Source organism: Panthera uncia, chromosome B4, assembly GCF_023721935.1.
Source record: "Panthera uncia isolate 11264 chromosome B4, Puncia_PCG_1.0, whole genome shotgun sequence".
NCBI lineage: Eukaryota > Metazoa > Chordata > Mammalia > Carnivora > Felidae > Panthera > Panthera uncia.
The window spans coordinates 74,420,825-74,443,199 of NC_064809.1; the positions used below are offsets into that span (position 1 = coordinate 74,420,825).

General features: G+C 44.0%; 2 protein-coding genes across 6 annotated transcripts in view; one reads left to right on the top strand and one right to left on the bottom strand.

Annotated features, from left to right (window-relative positions):
* Positions 1 to 14,684, bottom strand: part of FMNL3 (formin like 3) — a 53,797-nt gene extending 39,113 nt beyond the window's left edge. For all 5 annotated transcript variants that reach the window (XM_049625415.1, XM_049625411.1, XM_049625413.1 and 2 more), the window contains exon 1: positions 14,255 to 14,684. In XM_049625415.1, coding sequence (XP_049481372.1) covers positions 14,255 to 14,380 — 126 coding nt within the window. In that variant the 5' untranslated portion in view covers positions 14,381 to 14,684. The remainder of the gene's footprint in view (positions 1 to 14,254) is intronic.
* Positions 14,685 to 16,973: 2,289 nt separating this feature from the next.
* On the top strand, positions 16,974 to 18,020 carry LOC125920410 (methionyl-tRNA formyltransferase, mitochondrial-like). Its single transcript, XM_049627609.1, has one exon. It carries the CDS (start codon positions 16,994 to 16,996, stop codon positions 17,909 to 17,911), a length of 918 nt encoding a protein of 305 aa, XP_049483566.1. The 5' UTR covers positions 16,974 to 16,993; the 3' UTR covers positions 17,912 to 18,020.
* Positions 18,021 to 22,375: the final 4,355 nt, after the last annotated feature.

Consider the following 22,375-nt stretch of genomic DNA (forward strand, 5'->3'; position numbering starts at 1 on the left):
ACTCTGCTGGGCAAAGTCGAGTGAGGAGCCTGGTATCACTCAGGCCACCACGCTGCCCAGAGGGGAGCCAGATTCCGGGACTCTCCACACAACAGCCATAGTGAACTCTTAACATTATAAAGCAGATCAGGTCACTCCCTCTACAATTGATATGCAAACTCTTTACCAAGTCTGACAAGGTCCCCCGTGACCTAGGCCCTGCTCACCTCTCTCCAGCATTCTTGTAAACCAATCTGATGTTCCTGCAGGTCCTCAGCTGTGCAGAACTGTTTCCCACTCTCTGGTTTTGCACAGATTGTTCTCTCTTCCTAGAAAACCCTTCCCCGAGGTCTTTACATATGGCTATGTGAGGGGTCAGGACAGGTAGGTCTGCAAGACTGGGGTTGAGAGACCACTAAGGAATCTGTTACAACAGACCAGGTAACTGATGAGGACCAACTATGGCCTGGCAGTACATATGGAGAGAAGGTGAGAGGAACAGTAGCCTAGAGTGACTCCCAGGCATCTGGCCTGGATGACTAGATGGAAGAGGGTATGGTACCATCCTTCTACCTTGCACCCCAATAGTGTGCAAGAAAACACTAGGAGGTAGAAAGCGGCTCACAAACACTAGATACTGTTACTATACAATGAGCTACATTTATTGAGCACTTACTGTGAACAAGACATTGTTAATAATACAAATTATTTAGTGCAAGATAAGATTTCATACCTTCATAAAAGAAGGTAAGAGAGATTTGGCAAAGGAAAGAATGCCCAAAACCTGGTGACTAGAAATGGAATCTTCTAAATTTTTGGACTTCTGCAGTTCAGGGATAACATATGGATCATCCTCTATCCAGTGATACTTACATGAAATTATTCTGATTTTGTAACCTATAAGGACTGAGTCACCATTCATTTCTCCTATATTTCAATCGTTCAGTTTAAAGAGCAAACCCATGAATGGCTATGAACCACTTACCAACTAATCTCTATTCCCCACTGAAAGCCTAGGCAAGAAGGCCTCCACAGCCTTTTCCACCAATCAGGGACTCTTCCGACAAAACTCTGTGAACTGCCCATCATCCATCCTGATCCAAGCTCAGCCTCTGTCTGTAACTAGGCTCCTCTGTCCCAGCAGCAGAGCTCCTGGCTGCCCCTCACATGGGTAGCTCGTTCTTCCTCTTTAATCTCTTTAATCTCCTCCCATCTGCTCTGGCCTAGAACAGCCTCCTAACTCCTGATCCACACCTGTCACCTTTTGACCTGACTGGAAGTCCCTGTCCTTCTTAAAGTACTGCCTGTTTAGCAATCCTCTGCCACACCGATCCTTCCCTAACTCTCCAATCCTTCTGTACTTGTAACTGTGTGACCCCATCACCTCACGATCTCATTTGGCCTTCACAAGTGCATGTGACCAGATGCACATGTTATGGATAAGACTGAGGTACACAAAGAATCTTGTAGACAATCTGATGACACACACTTATTCAAAGTACAGTTCTAAGTATATATTTTGTCTCTCCAACTTGGATAGTGATCACTGTCTTCTATTTCTTTGGAATTCTCTGAAGTACTCAGGAAAGTGCTATGTTTATAGCAGGCACCTAAGACACATTTTCTTATTTAGGGGGAGTCTTTGTTACGCACTCTCCTAACGACTTGTTCTTTGCCTCTAAGCACATTATCATAATTTGCAATTAAATATTTATTTGCTTAATATCTGTCTTTCCCTCTAAATTCCACGAAGGCAGAGGTGATACTTGTTTTTTCACCACCAGCGTATACCCAATGATATCGCTGGCACATAGTGAGTAAAAAACAAAGCAAAAATCCCCCCAAAAACGAAAACCAAAACCAAACACTTGAATAGCCCATGTCCTGGTGGGATAAGTCTAACTGATTCCCAAGTCCAAATCTTCCCACCACACCTCTTAGCAGAGGAAAACTTGTTCTGGAATTTCCCTTATATTCTGCCTTAATCTACACAATCCCCTCCAAAGCAGCACTGAGGACGAGGGGCTGACTCTGGAAAGAGAAGGAAACCATAGTTTAGAACATGGGCTTGGAGTCAGACTGCTTGGATTCAAATCCTGACTTTATCACTTACTAACTGTGTGATCCTAAGTGAGCCTCCCTGGTCCTCAGCTTCCTCATCTATAAAATGGAGATAATAATAACTATTTCATACAATTGTGATGACTAAATGAGATGATGTGTGGAGAGCTTTGCACCGTGCCTGGCACCCCATCAGCACTCAGGAAATGTTAGCTATGAAAATGATTAGCTATCTGTATTCCTGGGAGACAAGAATCTAGAGAATGTGGCTTCCCTGGGGGTCAGGGCTGCTAAACTGACTTGACTTTGAGAAACTTAGCTGCAGTGAAGTCCAGGGCTCACATTTATTCTCTTTGCTGATTTCACCTGCTACAGCTCTGCTAAGGCTGGAGCTGCAGCTTTCACTGCCCTAGACATAAAAGAGGCTAAAAATACACAAGCTGGCTACATCTAGGGACCAAGATCATGATGGCATTAAAGAATTTAAAATACAGCCTCAGGGCAGAAGAGCATCTCCTGGATTCTTTCTACTCTAAAAACTAGTGCCAGCTCAGCACAGGGCAGGGAATGGGGTGCGGCCAGTTGCTGACCCCACTGGTGTCCTTTCTCTTACACTCTTCTTTTGCCTTTGTGCAGAGAATAAGAAGGAGGAGCTTTCTACTTTGCAATAAAAGTTGAGTACTCCTCCCCTATTTTTCCCCCTTTTGCCTCAGAGGAGGAATAAATGCACAAGTACATATTATAAAAAAATTTTTTTTTCAATCAAATCAAAAGCTTACAGAATAAAAAATAAGTCACTGTTCAGCCTCCAACTCTATCCATTCCCCTCCAAGGGTCACCACAATTGACAGTTTGGTGTTGACTCTTCCAGGCCTTTTTTCTATATGTTTACATATAAACATATGTGACTTATAAAGCATTATACACAGTCTTCTTTTAATTACTCTTTTAGATGATTATATTTACACACAAACACACACAGCTTGGAGATTCCCATCAGCCACAGCCATTTACTGAGTGCCTACCCAGGGCCAGTTATTTGGCTGTACAGTGATAAGCATACATAAAGTCTCCACCCTGATGGAGTCAACAGGCTCAGGAGACAGATAATAAAAAGTAATCAACAAATAATTTAAAAATAAAAAAACAATACAAAAAATTAGTAAGATGCTAAGTTAGAGAATAATAAGTGAAGGAAGCCTCTCTGAGAGGTGGCTTTTTTTTTTTTAATAGGTGGTATTTTTGTTTTTTAACTGAGACCTGAAGTATACACTGGATCAAGTCATTTGGAGATCCATAGGCATTCCAGAAGAGGAAACAGCTTGTGCAAAGGCCCTGAGACAGAAAGGAGCTTGTACTGAAATGAAAGAAGGCTAACATGGAGCTTGGTAAACAGGAGGGTGAGTGAGGTCAAAGAGGTCAGCAGGACCAAACAATGTACAAATCTTAAGGGCCAATGCCAGAAGTTTGGTTTTTTTCTATTGTACAAAAGGAAGCCATTAAAGGTTTTAGGCAGGGGACAGATGCTATGTGATTTAGACTTTAAATTTGGCTGCTTTATGAAGAATGAATAGGGGGATGGAGAAAGGGGCAATAGGGGAAGTTGGGAGGCCAGTTGGTTGGATATGATACAAGTAAGAGCTGATATTGCTTGGACTGAGGCAGTGGCAGTAGAGATAGAGAGAATGGGTAGATCTGAGCCATATTTTTAGAAATGGAATCAGCAGGGCTTGCTGATAGGGTATGGGAAAGGGAGAAGGAAAAAATTAAGGATGACTCCCAGCATTTGCCTTAAGTAACTAGGTGAATGGAAGAGAAACAGATTTGACCACAAAATAGACCATTGGGTTGTCCCCAGTTTTTTACTGTTAAAACAATGCAGCCCTGAGGATTCTTTACATGTACCTTCATGTACATGTGTAAACAGTTCTGTAGGATGGTTTCCTAGAAGATGGCCTGGTTAAAGGGTATGCACATTTGAAACTGATACACACTATAAAATGCCCTCTAAAATGCCTCTACTAAGTTACCCTACCATTAATAGTGTATTATTGTACTATCAAAGACAACCACAGACATTATCAATCTCTAAAATTTCACTAGATGATTAGTATAAAAAGTGTATATTTTAAATGTTCATTTTCTTGACTTCTAGTGAGATTAAGAATTTTTTTTTCCTTTCCTTGAACTTTTAATTACATAAGTAACACATAAGTACATTCTCCTTGTAAAAAATGTAAACACTGTAGATAAAGGTAAATTAAATTCCCTTTGACTTTCCTGTTCCTTCCAATATGGTTCCCTCCTTCCATCCCAGTGATAACCACTCTTCTTAACTCTATTTGATCCTTCCAGACATGTTTCTATGCATTAAACAAATCTATGTATACAATCAAAGATTAAGCATTTTCTAAAAGTTGTATTTCTAGCAGTCCTTTCAACATGAACAACAACAACAAAAAAAAACTAACTAAAAATTTTTTGCTGAAGGCCTAAGTAAATGACATTTAAGTAGAGACCTTCTCCAGGTTAGTTAACCGCTCTGAGCCTTGGTTTCATCACCTGTAAATAGAAGTGAAATAAATGCCCCACAGAGTTGTTGACAAGTTAACTGACATAACACATGTAAAACATGTGGCATATACCCAACAAATGTTAATTCTCTTTCCTTAACCTATGCAAGTTAAATTGAGGCATTTGGTGGAAACCAGAAACTGATCTATTCCTATAAGGATGAGATGGGAGACTCTACCCAGAAGAAAATGTTTTTAATGTTGTCTTAAAAAAAAAACCCACTTTTTTTCATAATAAGGCCCCTAAAAGATCTGAATTTTTCTTCAAAGATTTTACTATGAAATATTCCAAGCAGCCAAAAAACATACAGGTCATTTAAAAGTCTTTTAGTAGTAGCAGTAACAATAGCTGTTGTAAGGTAGAAAGCAAGAGGATTTAACTGCTAGAGAGTGGTTGTTCACAGTTCCCTCTCAGGCACACCCTGGGAAGCCGACTGCCTGGATATTCCCAGAGAATTTAGGCCTACATGGCACTACCTCCAAACACAGGATATGAGCTAACCTTTGGGTCTCCCTGCAAGGATGCCACTGGTTCCCCTGGTTTATCAAAGTACATCCTGTCATCCCTACCTAGATGTTCCTGGAGGTTGAGGGTGTAGCTCAAAAGGGCAGACCCCACCACACAGTGTCCTTAATCAAAATTAAGTCAAAATGTCCAGGGGCCAGAATATCTCCCTCTGAATGGGAGTCAGCCAAGTTTGATCAAGCTCTCTTGTTTGGAACCACCACCAAGAGACATCATTTCATCTGACCTGATAACCAGGGCTGCTCCTTACAAAACATCAAGAGTACTTGTATCTTGTACTCACTCAACTCTACCTTCCCATTACTCTAGGCTCAAAGCCAGAGATTCCTAAGCAGATCCAAGAATAAGCTTTAACCCCCCAAAATATTGTGTGTGCACATATGCATTAGGGCAGGGAGAACCAGGGGTCACACGTCTAATCAGATTCGAAACAGGGCCTGTTACCCAAAAGATTCAGAAGCATTGCTGAAAGATCTCTCATACATATTCCCAACCCAAAAGAATTTTTACCCTGGCTTAAGGAGCTATCTGGGGTGGGTAAAGGTCAGCAGTGGAGTATGCATACCCCACACTGCTCCTTGGTAAGTTTTAGGGTAGGGCCCAAAGCACAGAGGGCATCAGGGAATCAGGCCTTAAACCTAAAGACAGAAGTCACAAAAGAAGTCCACTTCTTGCCTGAGGGCAAAGCAGGGAAAATCAAGAAAGTACCAAAAACTATGGTTGTGCCTTCACTTTCGCTGCACCTGAAGCTTCATCCCCAACTGAGACACAAGGTAATGGAGGTACAGATTGGTAGATGAGGATTCTCAGTGGGGGTGCTATCAGCATGTGGACAGGATCATTCTTTACTGTGCTTGGCTGACCCAAACACTGTAGGATAGTTACCATCCCTGGCCCTCAGGCACTAAGTGCCAATAGCACCACCCAGTTAGTGTGATAACCAAAATATCCCCACTTGTTTCCAAAAACTCCCTTCTGGGATCACACCTCCCACACTTGACAACCACTTTTATTTATTGGGAACAGAAGTCGGTGTAGTGGGCAATGTATATGACACAAACATTTCCTGGTAGAACCGTTATAGGTTACAAAGTATTTTTACTATGTTTTCTACTGTAAATATCCATCAAACCCTGTAAGATAGGTATTATCATTACCCATTTCATAAAGAATGAAATTTGCTCAGAAATGTTATAGGCTTTCAGCTTCAGGTCATTCAGCTGAGGGAAAAAAGCTATAAAGTAGGATCAGAGGAGTGCCTGGGTGACTCAGTTGGTTAAGCATCCAACTCTTGATCTTGGCTCAGGTCATGATCTCACAGTTCATGGGATCGAGCCCAGAGTCAGGCTCTGTGCTGACAGTGCTGACTGCTTGGGATTCTCTCTGTCTCTCTCTCTCTGCTCTCCCCCACTCTGCATGCATGCAAGTGCACTCCCTCTCTCTCAAAATAAATATTTAAAAAATAAATAAAGTGGGATCAGAACCTATGTCTTCTGACTCCACACCGTATGTTAAGTGACTGGAATTTAAATAAAAACTTGAAAAACAAAAAGTTTTCTGATTCCAAAACTGATGCTCTTCCTTTCCAATAATCAGCAAGAGCCAGCAAAAGTCTCAAACCGGCTCCTTCCACCCAGAATAGATGTTTTTTAAAAAGTTTCATGAGAAACACTTGGGTAGATCTAGGGATTGGTTTCCCAGCTCCCAGCTAGGAAGCCTGTAAAAACTGAGCAGAAACTAACTCTACTCTGAGCCTCAGGTAAGCAGTTCTTAAAACAAGATAACCATCTCCTGAAGTACCAAACACAAGGCTCATCCCTAGCTCCTACTTCAAGAAGCACTGGGCGACTGGAGGAGGGTATGGCATTCTCTAGTCTAGACTTGGGTCGATGAGCAAGTAGGGAAAAAAGAGTATACCAGCTCTGTTAATGCTTCTAGGGAACCAGAGGCAAGGCTACCAGCCCAAGTCTGGATGGGGGTGGGAAGGTGGTAAGAGATGAGGAGGGGATAGGAGGAAGAGATAAGGACAAGAACTGAGCCATCACATTGTGAACAGCCTAAACCCTTCCTCTACTGGCAAAATTCATCATGTAAATAATTCTGCCAGCCCTTTGTGGTGCTGAACATTATTTGCAACACATTAAGGATCTCAGAGTACTTCATAAACTGAGAGAAATATGCAAATTAGTAAATCTGGGGGTGAGGGGAAAGGTACTTCCAAAAACCCCTATCCGGTTCCTCTCCTACCCCACACAGAAACTCCCAACCCACAACTTTGTTGCTAGGGGATGAAAGACAGAAAAGGTGAGAGAATCTGGAAAGAGGAGGATTCTGAAAGATATAAAGAGTAGAGAGCAGGGTGGGAGGGAAAGAAAACCAGAGTATCTCAAGGACAGAGAGGCAGCTTGACAGCTCCACATCTTTCTTGGGTGATTCATTCTCCCTTGTGGAAGGAAAACAACATACAAAGATGTGGCTTTGCTGAGGGAGGCAAAAGAGAGACTGGAACTGGGAACCCAGGAATTCTAGCTGTTCATCTCATCTCTATTCTGCAACACACTTCTTCATGGATGACAAAAACCCCTTAAATTCCCAACTGGTGCTATCCAAAGGGGGAGCCCTAAAGTACCCAGCAAAGAGCTGGGGGTGGGAGGGCTGTGTGGAGACAGCACCCTCTCTTATCTTCAAAGGAAAAGGTCCTTCCTCTTCTCTGAAGTGCATTTCCGAACTGGAATGAACCCCCGGCCTTTCCCTGGCACTGCTTCAGCTCAGCTCAGACTTGGGAAAAATGCTTCCCCAGAAAGGAGGTGACCAGCCTGGGTGACCAGTTAACACACCGACTTCAGGCAGCCAGTGCTGCTGTCCCCGGGACCCGCCGCAGTCAGTTCTGGGGCGGAACTCTGGTCTTGACCACAGAACCAGGGCCCTGGCTCCAACCAGCCTTCCCAGGCGACCTCAGGGGCAGGGGAGGATCTGTGGTCTCATTTCCTTTCCACCTTGGCTCCTTTTTTCACTTCACTGAAGATTAGCTATTTCCACCATGACCAGTTCCTGTTCTCACCAGCTGTAGCGGCTGTTTCCCCACAGACAGAGCTCTGAAACACTGGTGTGCCTGCCACCTGGACCGTCCCAGCTGCAGACTTGTACCAGACCCAACAAGTCCCGAGCTAAGGGTTTCTTCGTCCCAGATAAAATAGCAGGGAGAAGAAATTAAGGGACAGGAAGCAATTCCAAGAACTCCACAGTAGATACACCAGTGTCTGTTTTTTTTATTATTTTAATCTTACATAATATGCTCTTTCATATGTGAAAAAGTTATATAATGAAAATGTGGAAATGTATACATTTATTACATAGAAATATGTATATGTAATAAATCCCCAACAGAGAGCAAAGGTCACAAAAAGATGGCCAAAACACTTATGACGAAATGTTGAAAGAAAAATGCAAAGTAAAACAAGACAGCATTTCTCATGAATGAAATTGGCAAAGTTTTAAAAATATTAAACATCCAGTAATGTTTAGCTTACAAAGAAAGGGAGAGATGCACGCTATCAGTGAAAAGCTAACCAGTACAACTTTTTTAGAAGCATATTTCTCAAAGGACCTTAAAAAGCATATTCCCTTTGACCCAATAATTACACTTCTAGCAATTTATCCTAAATAATCAGAGATGCACACAAATATTTATGCACAGGATAGTCTTCACAGTGTTATTTATAGTGGCAAAAAAGCGAAATATAAGATAAAGCAGTAAGAAAGTACTGTACTATGGAACACTATCCAGCCATGAAATTATTAATACTAAAGAATGTTTAAACAAAGGAGAAAATGCCTAAGATAGTAAAATAAAAATCAATTTACAAAACAATTTTCATAGTATAATCCCAATTGTTAAAATATATATAAGTACATCACAATGTTAATAGTAGACGGTGAGATTACAGGTGATTTTAATTTTTTTTATTAAAAAAAATTTTTTTTAACATTTATTCATTTTTGAGAGACAGAGACAAAGTGTGAGTGGGGGAGGGGCAGACAGAGAGGGAGACACAGAATCTGAAGCAGGCTCCAGGCTCTGAGCTGTCAGCACAGAGCCCGTCGCAGGGCACGAACTCACAGACTGTGAGATCATGACCTGAGCCGAAGTTGGACGCTTAACCGACTGAGCCACTCAGGTGCCCCTTAATTCTTTTCTTTATTCTTTTCTACACAGTTTATACTTGTTATGTTTTTAACTTCTAAATTTGCTTAACAAACATGTATTATTGTCATAATCAGGAGAAAAGAAGCTTTTCTCAATCTTCCTCCCTCCCTTTGAGGATACTCACATGCATTACTCCCTTTCTAAAAAACATTTGGCAATGTGTATTTAGGACCTGAAAAATTTTATATCCTACCACCTAGCGAGTTCAGTTTTGGACTTCTATCCTAAGGAAAACTCTAAATATTGAAAAGGTTTTGTACACCAAGATGTTCATCACAGCATTGTTTATGATGGCAAACAGAAGCAAACAACTTAAATGTCCAACAATAGAACAGTTAAGTACACAATGGTACATTCACTTGAGGCACCACTGTACAAGCATTTAAAAATGTTTACAATGACTAGCTTGGGAAAACTAGTGAAATAACAAAGCCAACCCCCCCCCCAAAACAAACAAACAAAACAACACCCCAGACTGGATTAAAAATATATACGTAGCAAAATATATACATAGCAATATTACAACACTGTACAAAACCTTATGCAGAGAAAAATATGAAAAGTTTTAAAACGCATTGGCTCCATTTGGTAAAGGAACTAGAGAAAATGTGGATGTTTTTCTTCAATATAAATCTCTAATCTTTTCTCCTTTCTAACTCACCCATACTTTTCTCAGGGAATGAGTACTACTTTAAGAGAAAAAAGAAAAAAAGCTGAAACTCCCTCTGAGCAAAGAAAACATTCCCAAACGACAAGAAGTCCACTCTGTCAGTCCTATGCCCCCACCCCACACACTTCTCCCAGTCTAAGGCAGGGTCATATGGGAAGGTCAAGGGAATGAGGCTCCTAAGGTCTTCTCAGTGGGGTCTCTGAGCAAGGGGTTCCTCTGACCAGCTGCTGTCAAGGGTCCTTTCCCTCCCCCATGTCCTATTCCAGCCCGAACTAATTCACCACAATCCCCAGGGCTGGGAAAAAAATTTCCACCATGGCCATTTGGAACTTGATATTTAGTCCAAGTTTTTCCCAGCCCCTTTCTGTGTCAAAGGAGGCCCTCAAAGCCTCTTAGACAACTAGCACCCAGCTTAGCTTAGCTCCCACATCAATGCTACACTTACAGCAAAACCCCAAGCCATCAGTCATCACCAGGGAAATGTGAGAGGAGGACCCATGGTAGGGACAGGCTCTGTCATACAACCCCACCCTTAGGCCCTGAGAGCCTCCTCCTAAGGGATATCCAGGGTTTTTTCTGGCGTCAGAACCTTTGGACTCTGTTTCAAGTTTGTAATAAGTCAGCAAAGAGAAAAATGAGGGTACAAACACAAGGGCAGACGGCTATCCTTCCAAAGCTCTTAAAGCCCTCTGCCTCCCGTCTCTATCTAAGCAAAGGCCAGTACTGGCCAGAATACTAATTTGTGCGAAACTGAGCTTGGGTAGTAATCTAGTTGGGACCAAAACACAGACTATGGCTTTATCAGACCAGAGATAGGTTCTCATTCTGGTATTAATAGAGAAGCTCCAATAGCTGCAGCATCCCTAAACTTGTCAGTACTCAATAGGAGCTGCTGCTCAGACAGGGTGGGTAAGGAAGGAACCCAAAGAAACAGCATAACACAGACTCACAACCATTTTTCATATTAGGGCACACCTAGAAAATAATACTATTTGTACAGCACATGGGATAAATGGTAGAACTAATCCCAATCAGAGGTGACCAATCAGGGACCTCAGCTGCCCCCAGGGATAAGGGAATTAGTATCCCAGCACAGCAGTAGGGAAGCCTTGCATTAGGGCGCTGGGCTGGGTTAGGACTCTTGCCATCAATGTCCTGAACAAATCACCTCATGGCCTCAGACCTTGAGCTCTCCAACCTCGGCTGACAGGCTGTGGGTCAGATCATGTGTCTACACCAGAAAGCTGGGAGCCTGTGGTCTTGACTCACAATGATACAACTTTCCCAGCCAGTGTTCTTTTCAGGGGGGAGTTTCCACAGATACAATGGAATTGGGGGAAGCCCTCCATCTGACAGCAGAAGGCATATCCTGAGTCTAGCTACACAGAACAGGGTAATTGGTTTCATCAGATTTCTAAACTTAAAATCCTTTTTGGGAATACCAGTGATCTCAGATCTGAGTCACTGCTGGGAGCTACAAATTTAAAAGCTACCACTTACTGAGCATATAGTAGATGCCAGACTCTGCTATCTAAGTACTTGACTTCCCGTTTCATTATATGCACAAAGCAACTTCATGTGGCAATTACTCTTATTATCTCCATTTATAAGAAACTGGGACTCAAAGATATTAAGCAACTTGCTTAAGTCCAAACACTTTTCTAACTAGAGACTGTGGAGAGGCCAGTATTTCAGCCTACTTTGATTTGAAAATCCATCCATACACTTAACCAAGACACTGCAACAAACTCCCAAATAGCTTTTTCATAAACCAAATCAATCATAGTGATGCTAACAATCTGGGGAAGAAAAAAGTAAGAAAGCAGCAACTTGTCTGACTCACAATCAAGAAAAAAAAGCTAATCTATATTGAGTACCTACTGGGTACCAAGGGCCTTATATACATGGTTCATCTAATTCTCATAAACCTACCAGGACAGAGATTATTACCCCATTTTCTAGATAAGGAAATCTATAAAATTTACAAATGAGGCTCAGAGAGGTTAAGACAGTTACTAAGACAGCCCTTGCTTTTTCTACTACAATATGCTTCTCCTGACTATTCAAGAAATACACCTGAGCTTGCTCTAGGTTCAAGTATCCAACAGCCAGTACTGTTCCCAAACAGTAGGATAGTAGAAAGAAGGATAGTAAAAAAGGGCATGTTTCAGAAGCAGAGGAAAGAGAGTTCTCTAAGTGCCCCCAGAGAAGAACTCAAATTCCCAAGAAAGCATGATTTTCCTGTGTTGGAAAAGTGAGGTAAAATCCCCTCCTCCCATAAGACAGCTAACTAGCCCTGGCCTGCCCTGTCCCAACCCCCCAACAGCAGCAGCTCAGGCACACAGAAACAAGACCAAAACAAAAGCCAAGACGAAACAAATCAAAACTTTATACAGATAGTATAACTTGCAAGTGGGTGGTCCTGTCTCTGGCTTGACCTGTGCTCTTTGGGTGCTCTGGTTAGTAATCAAGACACCACGTGCATTTTGTAGATATTAAGCCATCAATTTGCCAACTAACTAAACAAACTTGTCAACCAAGCTCCAGTGAGGACATGACTGACTCTGGTTCTGAGCTCTTACAACCTGGCAGGTAGCCTGGCAGCCCCTATCTAAGGCAGCTCCCCACCCAGTCCACCTCAAACCATCCCTTTCTCTCCAATTTCTGTAACTACCTCCTGTCAGCTCACTGGGGGGGGGGGGGGGTTCACACCCCCACTGGAGTACAGATTCCCTCCCACTCGTTCTCCCAACAGTTGAGCTCTTGTTCTCAAGGGCACCAAATCTCAATCTCTCTTCCTCAGCCTCTGAGTTGGCCACAGCATATTAGTAATCACTGACTCACCCAACCCCTTGAGGAGGCTGGGGGAAATGCAGAGGGCCACAGGATGTGTGGCCCAGATCCCTCTGGCCCTCTGCAGACCTGATGGGCCGAGAGGTGCCAGTAACACCACTTCCCCTTGGAATGCCTCTAAGCTGGCTGTGGTGCCAGTGGGCTAATGTCAGGCTCTCCACCATCGGAGAGGCCAGGATCTCTAGACAGTCCCACTGATGCCAACAGATCTAATCTCCCTATTCCAAGGCAGATGTAATCCAATCAGGCTGCTAAATCCACAACTATTCCTTCCGCATGGGCAAAGGCAAAGTCGGCCCTTCAGGCCATACCAACAATAACAGCAGCATTAACCCCTTTAGAGAGTTCTTTGAGGAACTGGGAACTATTTCCTCAAGTTTCTCAAAGGTTTACCTCTCCTAGCAAATGTTCTGTCACCTAGTTCACTTTCTTTCTCCAAAACTTCATTTTTACCTCCAACATATTTTCTGGCTCCATCTCAGTGATACCAGCTCAGATCCTCTCTATCCACAGGGCCATTGACATCAATGTCCAATTCCCACACCAAAGGAGATTCCCAAAGTCAGCTTAAAATTCATCTACACAGGTCTTTGGGGAACCTACATAAAGCCTAAAAAGAAGCACAGGCAAAGAACACAAACCAGCCACCAGGGCTTAACATAAAAAGAAGGAGAAAAAAAGGGAGGCGGGATAGTTTGTGTATTGTTTCAATTGGAAAAATACACTGGTGAAATGGCTTATCCACATGTTCAGCCTTTTAGGCAAATCCACTATAACTCTGCAGGATGCCTGCAGGCCATTCTGAAAATAAGTAGAATGGCATCACTCTTTATTCCACCCCCTTCAAGAGCTCCCAGCCCCCTCTCCGTTCCCCCCACCGCTCTCCCCAAACATCTGGTCTAGGCTAGAAGTGGGACCCACTCCCTGGGAAGCCTGCATGTTAACGAGAGGCAGTCTCCCCAGTCCGAGAACCCTGACTTAAGCTGAGGAAGGGGCCGGCCCCAAGTTTCTGAATTCCCCCGCACCAGCCAGAGACTTAGAAGTGAGAATTCCAGGGACCCGGGAAGGCTGTCGGGGAAGTGAGGAGAAGTGAGAGGGTTGCAGAGAAGGGGACTGGGAGGAGGGAGAAGCGCGGATCCTGGGGAGGTCCCAGGCTGAGGACCCCTCCTCCGAAGTGTCCAGCGGTTGAGGCCGCGGTCGAGAGGTCCCCGACGGGGCTGTCGGGCGGCCAGCGGCTGCTCAGAGGTTGCCAAGAAGGCACTGAGTCTGTCGGAAGCGCCCCCCTTAAGGGGTGGGCCGGATGGGGGAACCCGGGCAAAGTCCTACCCTGGGCGCTGGGACCTCGGAGACGGTAAGAGGGGGAAGGGACTGGGCTCAGCTCTCACCAGCACCAGGGCGAACCTCTCTTCCAGTTCACAGGGCTCAGGCATCGGCATCTTGCCGGGCGGCGGCAGCAGCGAGACTGAAGGCGGCTCGCCCGGGCCCCCCTCGGCGCTCTCCAGGTTGCCCATCGCGGCGGGGCCCCCTCGGGGGCCTCAGCCCCCCACCTCCACGCCCGGGGGCCTTGGGCTCGGCAGCTCCGACCCGGCTCCTCCCTCTGCGCCGGCTCCCCTAGTCTCGACTCCTCTGCCCCGTGAGGGGCGCTGGGAGCTCCACAGGGTCCCGCAGGCGGTGGCGCGCGGCGAGGGCGGAGGCAGCGCAGCGGACAGCGGCACCGAAGCGACCCGTACGGCGGCCACCGCTCACGCTCACACCCGCCGCCTCGCCGCTCTCGGCGCGCCGCTCCTGCCGCTGCCCCTCCCCGCCCCCTCGCGCTCTTTCCCTTCCCTGCACCCCCCCTCGCTTCCTCCCACCCACTCCCGGCTGAGACTCCGGCTTCCCCCCCGTGCGCCGACTGCAGCCCGCGCGCCGCGCGCCCCATTCATGCAGGGCCCGCCTCCCGCCCACAGGCCTCCCGGGCGTCCCGCCCCGCCCTCCCCCGCGCCTGATTGACGGCCGTACCTGCCAATCGCAGCGCCTCCCGCCCCCCGGCGGCCTCGCGCCTGGCGCCTAGCGCGCCCTGGCGGCCCCGGTACGAATCGAATCACCGGGGGTGCTGAAGGTGTGAGGCGCCTGCTTGGACATCCGGGAAATGCACCCGGCCCTTTCCCGCAAGGAGCTCGTAAAGTATACAAATAAGTAAAATACAGGGCATAGTGTGTAAAACTAACTACAAGAGAAGTAGGATGCTAAAACAATTAGAATGCTCAGGACACGGAGAGACCACATCTGTTAAGAGTTATCTCCAGGGACTCTTATTTGAACTGGGCACTGAGGGATGAGGAAGACCTTAACTGACAGAGACAGGTGAAAAGGCATTTAGGAGGAGAGAGTCTTACAAAAGTTCAGAGGTTGATCTGACTGGACATGAAAAGGGAGGTGCAGAAGAATGCTATTCTGGGCCAGGTCTGCTGATCGGTCATCGCTGATGATGTGATGGACATTTGTTGTTTCTGCTAGCCTAGCTTCCATCCCTCCTCTTCAAGTAATAAGCACCCCCTTTATTCTTAGGTAACCCCCAGTCCCCTGTTCTCAGTCCAAATAGAGCTGAACTTCACCCCCTTTCCAAGGGGCCCTATGACCCAGGCCTTACCACAGTATTTTCTTGCCCCATCGTCAGAGACTGTTTTAGACTTGACCCAAACCCAGAATATAAGGCTCATTTCCAAGGCTTTCACTGGAACAGTCAGGAAAAAGATACTCTCCATTAGGGCTACTGGATTGTTAGAATGTAAATCTGGAGCTGCTGGTGGCCATCATGCCATCACCCATCACACCTCACGCCTGCTGGGGAAAGCAAAGCTAAGAGACAGAGACATAGTTCTAGTAACATGCTGAAAACCTGAATCCAACCATGCCTGAAGTTATCACCTTGACTTTTCATTTATTTATTCAACAAATTTTGATTGAAAGCCTTATTATATATTAGATACTGTTTTATACATTGAAGATATATCTGTGAACAAAAAGAACATATATCTGGCCCTTTTGAAATTTACAACTGAAGAAGTAAAATGTACAGATGTTAGGGATCAGTGTTAATAAAAATAAAACTAAAAAGGGATAGAGGTGGAAGAAAGGTTAAAATTTTAAATAGGATGGTCAGAGAAGGCCTCATTAATAAGATGACATTTGGATTTGGAGAAATATCTGAAGAAAGTAAGGGAGTAAGCCATGTAGATATCTGGGAGAAGAATGATCCAGACAGAGAGGATGGTAAATGCCTACTATGCCTCATGTGTTAGAAGAACAGCAAGGAGTCCAGTGTGGCTGGAGTGCAATGAGCAGGAGAAAGAGGAGTAAAAGATGAGGTCAGAAAGTAACCAGAAATCATACTGTGCAGGCCATTGTAGGCTACCATAATGACTTTGGTTTTTCTCAAAGTAGGATAGATAGCTATTGGAGGACTTTGAGCAAAGGAATAATATTATCTAACTTATGTGGGTTTTTTAAATACTTATTTATTTTGAAAGAGAGAGAGTGTGTGTGTGCATTAGCAGGGGAGGGGCAGAGAGAGAGGGAGAGAGAGAATCCCAAGCAGGATCCACACTTGTCAGCTCAGAGACTCACACAGGGCTGGATCTCATAAACGGTGAGATCATGACCTTAGCCAAGATCAAGAGTTGGACACTTAACTGACTGAGCCACCCAGGCACCCCCTAGCTTATGTTTTAACAGGATTATAATAGCTGTTGCATTGAAAAAAAACCGAATGGGGTGCCTGGGTGGCTCAGTCAGTTGAGTGTCTGACTTCGGCTCAGGTCACGATCTCATGATTTGTGGGTTCAAGCCCCACATCAGGCTCACTGTTGTCAACATAGAGCCTGCTTCAGGTCCTCTGTCCTCCCTCTCTCTGCCCCTCTCCTGTTCACTCTCTCTCTCTCAAAAATAAGTAAACATTAAAAAAAAAAAGAAAACAAACTGAATAGAGGCATGGACAGGGAGACCAGTTAAGAGGCTAATACAATAGTACAGGTGAGAGATGTTAGTGGTTTGAACCAGGGTAGCTGTGCAGATGGAGAGGAATGATCAGATTCTTTTTTTAAAAAAAACTTTTTTGGCAGGGTAGGCTTCCTTCAGAGGCTATGAGGGTGCTGATGCGGCGTTGCTGGGGTTCTCGGCCGGCTGGTGGTGGTCCGGACGCAAGGCCGACCCCCCAGTGGCGAGCGCTGGCCGGGCTTGGTGCGTCCCCTGGCAGGGAAGACGGCCGGGGCGTCCGAGTCCGCGAGAAGCCGCCCTGGCGGGTGCTCTTCTTCGGTACGGACCAGTTTGCCCGAGAGGCGTTGCGGGCGCTGCACGCCGCCAGGGAAAACAAAGAGGAAGAGTTAATTGAAAAATTGGAGGTGGTCACAGTGCCCTCCCCATCACCAAAAGGACTGCCAGTGAAGCAATATGCTGTCCAATCTCAGCTTCCCGTGTATGAGTGGCCAGATGTGGGATCTGGAGAATATGACGTTGGAGTGGTAGCTTCATTTGGCCGACTTTTGAGTGAGGCTCTTATTCTTAAATTTCCCTATGGCATATTGAATGTCCATCCCAGTTGCCTCCCGAGGTGGCGTGGTCCAGCGCCTATAATCCATACCGTGCTTCATGGAGACACAGTTACTGGAGTGACAATTATGCAAATTAGACCTAAAAGGTTTGACGTAGGCCCAATTCTCAAACAGGAAACGGTTCCTGTGCCACCTAAGAGCACCGCAAAGGAACTGGAGGCAGTGCTGTCAAGACTGGGTGCCAACATGCTTATTTCAGTTTTGAAAAATTTGCCTGAGAGTTTGAGCAATGGAAGGCAGCAGCCAACTGAGGGAGTGACACATGCCCCTAAGATTTCTGCTGGTACCAGCTGTATAAAATGGGAGGAGCAAACTTCAGAGCAAATATTCAGACTTTATCGTGCCATTGGAAATATAATTCCGTTGCAGACACTCTGGATGGATAATGCCATTAAACTTCTGGAACTGGTAGAAGTTAATAGTTCAATCCTCACTGGTACTAACTTTTGAATAGCTGATGTGGAAAATGTTTTCACTATAGTCCATTTGAAAATGTGTCTTTTTTACCACAGGTTACAGTTACTGAAAATAAGAGTTCTTTTAGTTTGTGTCAGTTCAATAATTATATTTTATATTCATTTATTGTCTTGCTCTTAAAAAAAAAAAAAAACACTTTTTTTTCTTGCCACATTTTGTCTATAGATACAAGCATAGTTATCTCTAACTTTATTTATTTATTTATTTATTTATTTATTTATGTATTTATTTATGTATTTATGTATTTATTTATTTATTACATTAAGCTCCGTGCCCAACATGAGACTTGAACTCACAACCCTGAAATCAAGAGTCGCATGCCCTACTGACTGAGCCAGCCAGGTGCCCCAGAAATAGTCAGATTCTTGATGGATTTGAAAGCAGAGCCAATAGAATTGTTTGGCAGTTTGTGGAGAGTGAATAAAAGAATTCACCCAAATTCACCAAAAATTCCAAAGTATTTGACCTGAGCAACTGGGATGGTGGAGTCTTCATTAACTGAAATGGAGAAAGGAGTAAGTTTGTTGCGGGGGAGCTGGAAAGGGAAGGTTAGGAACAAGGCATTGGCCATGATGAGTTTGATTTGCTGACTGGACATCCAAGTAGAGGTAGCCACTTGGCAATTGGATATAAATGAGTCTGGAGATCCAGGTTGGCAGCATCATTTTGGAAGTCATCAGCATATAGATGCTATTTAAAGATGGTAAATTATCTTTTGCAAATTAGTCTGCATTGTTTATTTTTTTTTAAGATTTTATTTTTAAGTAATTCCTACACTCAACTTGGGGCTTGAATTCGCAACCCTGAGATCAAGTGTTTCATGTTCTACCAACTGAGCCAGCCAGGTGCCCCTACATTAAGTTTCTGTCAGTAACAACCAAAAAGTGGAGGAATCCCTGTCTTTTCAGACCACTGAAACTCTCCTGTGAAGCCCAACCTCTTCCAAACGGTTGGACAAATCAATCAGCTCATATCTCATCCTCTCTTTTCCTCCCCTTCCACCCCAAACACATAATTTCCCAACTGCTGTAGCAGACTCTTCTAGAACAGAAGAGTAATAATATGACTGAAGACTTTTAGTAGATAAAAAACTAAGAATTCAAAAGGGGAAATAATTCATCAATCATTTTTAACAGTGATCCAAGCAATATCCAGCAGAAAGAAGAGACTTGATAAGATGGTAAACAGCAGTGTATTTACCCTGGTGTGGTCTTTTGGTCCCCAGTCTTGTAGTTTTAGTTTTGCTTGACCACCAGATTTACATACTCTAGGGACTACTGGAGTCTGCTATATTACTGCTTTCATTGTTAACTCTCTGCTCACCCCCTTCAAAGCTTTCTAACTTTATGTAAGATGAAGCCAAAACTTAATCTGGTATTCAGATCTATAGGTCTATATCATCTCTAAAACCCAATGTCCCTTCAATCTACTTTTCCTATCTTACCTGGCTCTAATATTTTATGAACGCTTTGTTTCAGCCGGAAAGGTCCATCTCTAGACATTAGTTATACATTTGTATATCTTCAGCTTTGCTCTTTGTGCTAAGCATAATAATGGCTCCCCCACATGCCCATGTCCTGATCTCTAGAACATGGGAATATGTTATTTTACACGGCAAAAGGGACTTTGCAGATGTGATCAAGTTACAGGTCTTGGGAAAATTATTGTGGGTTATCAGAGTAGCTCAATGCAATCACAAGGGTTCTTCTAAGAGGGAGGCAGAAGGGTCAGAATAACAGGAGGAGACATGACAACAGAAGCAGAAGTCGGAGTGATGCAGGGCCACAAGCCAAGGAGTGCAGCAGCCTTTAGAAACTGGAAAGGGCAAGGAAATAGATTTCTCCCTAAAGCCTCTGGAAGGAACACAGCCCTATTAACACTTTGATTTTAGCCCTATAAAACCTGTTTTCAGACTTCTAACCTCTAGAACTATAAGATGATAAATCTGTGTTGTTTCAAGCCACTAAATTTGCAGTAAATTGTTACAGTAGTAACAGAGAATTAACACACTCCTGCTGTGTCCCTGATTTAGATTTCTGCTTTCTTCTATGCAGCCTATTCAAATCCCACCCAGAGTCAGCACAATCTTTTGTTTTTAACCAAATGCAACAAATACCTATTGGATGCCTATCATGTGCAAAGCATCTGGCTAGATACCAGTACATAGAGAAAGAATGCAAGACACAAAGATGAGTAAAAGCTCACAGGCAGGAGAGGCAAGGTAGAGAGAAGGAATATGGACTGAGTTTGAAGGCATCAGATGGAGTCGTTGGTGTTACATTGGTGAATACCAGGTTTTAAGTCCCATCCTGGAGTTCTCCCAGATTTAAATGATCATAACTCTTATTATCTCTACTTTTCACTTAGAACTTAATTCAACAACATTTACCGAGAGTCTGCTACATGCAAGACACTGTGCTAGGGGCCATGCAAGATACTCGGATTCATAACTCGTGGTTCCTCTACTGCTTTCTATTGTTTAATTTGTGTCTGTGTCTTGTCTGGACCGTGGGATTTTTTGTTTACTTAAAACATATGTATCCAGTACCTCCTTTGTTTCATAAGCGTGAAGGAAGATTCAATGATGACTAGGTCTCTTTCTTTCAGGTGCTCACAATCTAGTAGGAAAGAGTCTCAAAATATTTACAAAACAGTGTGATCCATGTTGAAACAGATGGGTGTACAAAATGTTCCCAAGAGAACTGAGGATGGAGCTGTAAAGGGGGGGCTTCAGGGAGAAGGTGACCCTTGAGCCAGGGCTGAAAGATGAATAGATGTGCCAGATGGAAAGGTAAGACAGTGGGATGAAAAGGTGATCAGGAGGGAAAGAGGCGGTTCAGGAAGGAGGAAAAGTACAGGCCAAAAGGGGCACGGATGTCTAAGCAATGATAAGAATTTCAGTGAGGCTGAAGCATAGGATGTGTGTGTAGCAGGAGGACAGGAGACAACACTAGACATGCACGTGACATCAAGTTCAAGAGGAGCCTTGTGCTCAGCTCAGAAGTTTGTCCTATGCTGTAGATGGTTCTGTATCCTAGACAGTTTTTAAGTATGATCTTTGAAAAGATTCCTTTATCAGTATTTGAGAATATAGAAAGGTCTGCAGAGCTGATGTGGAAAACAGAAGGGCCTGGACCAAATCAGGGCAGGGGAAATGAAGAGAAATAAAGTTGCAGGGAAAGATTACGTTAGCCTGCTTGTGTTACCATAACGAAATACTACAGATTGGGTGCCATAAACAACAGAAATTTATTTTCTCACAGTCTTGAAAGCTAGAAGTCCAAGATCAAAGTACCATCAGGGTTGGTTTCTGGTGAGACTTCCCTTCCTGACTTGCCGATGGCCACCTTCTCACTATGTGCTCATATGGTCTCCCCTCTCTTCACACACGGAGAAAGAGGGTTGTAGTTTTTCTTCCTTTTCTTAGTAGGACACCAGTCCTATTGGATTAGGCCCCACCCTAATGACCTCCTTTAACCTTGACTGCCTCCTTAAAGGCCCTATCACCAAATACAGTCACCAGTCACGTTGGGGGTTAGGCTTCAACATATGAATTTGGAGAGGACAAAATTCATTCTATAACAGAGATATACTTGAGACAGAATCAAGAAGACTTAGTTATACCTATTAGATAATAGTGTCTAATATTTTTACAGTGCTTTGTAATTTACAATACTTTTTTTCACATCCATTATCTGATTTTATCTTTACAACACTGTAGGAGGGGGATATTATCATTATCCTCATTACATAGATGAATAAACAGACTAAATGAAGTTAAATAATATGTTCAAAGCTATGTGCTAGTAAGTGGTGACCCTGGCACTGAACCTGGCCTTGGCTTTGAAATCCCATGCCATTCTGATTCTCTTATGAGAGGTAAGGGAGTAAAGAAGATTGGAAAGTTGAGGCCAGCTTGAGGATGCCTTATCCTTAATCTCTAGGGAAGCCCAGAATCTCTTTTAGGTCAACCGCTTCTACCTCCTTAGTCAAAATGTTTTCAAACTCATGCCTCCACCTGTGCCCTTTCCACTGAAGAAGTTCCCACATTACCCCTAGCCTCCTCCTCTAAAGTCTTGAGAAATACACATTTCCTTTCTTCCCTTTCCTGGGAAGGGGTGGGGTGTGAACACAGATATTTAAAAGTATTTCTTAATAATTTACCCTTTTACAGACAGAATGCTCTTTCCCTCCCTCTTTGCTTGCTAATTCCTACTCATCCATTAAAACAAAGCTTACAGGTCACCTCTTTTATGACTTCCACGTTTAATTGAGAACATGTCTGTGAGCACATAGTGTCTCAACATATCTCCATCATCATATCATGAAATCATCAAATTGTGTAAGCTCCTTCCGGGCAGGTAGATATTCCTAGTACCTAGCAATACCACCCACTTCATGTCTGTTACATGCTCACTGAACAAATGAATGGCTTCA

Coding starts and splice junctions, on each gene's coding strand:
- LOC125920410 (XM_049627609.1), top strand. CDS start 16,994: ATGAGGGTGCTGATGCGGCGTTGCTGGGGTTCTCGGCCGGCTGGTGGT.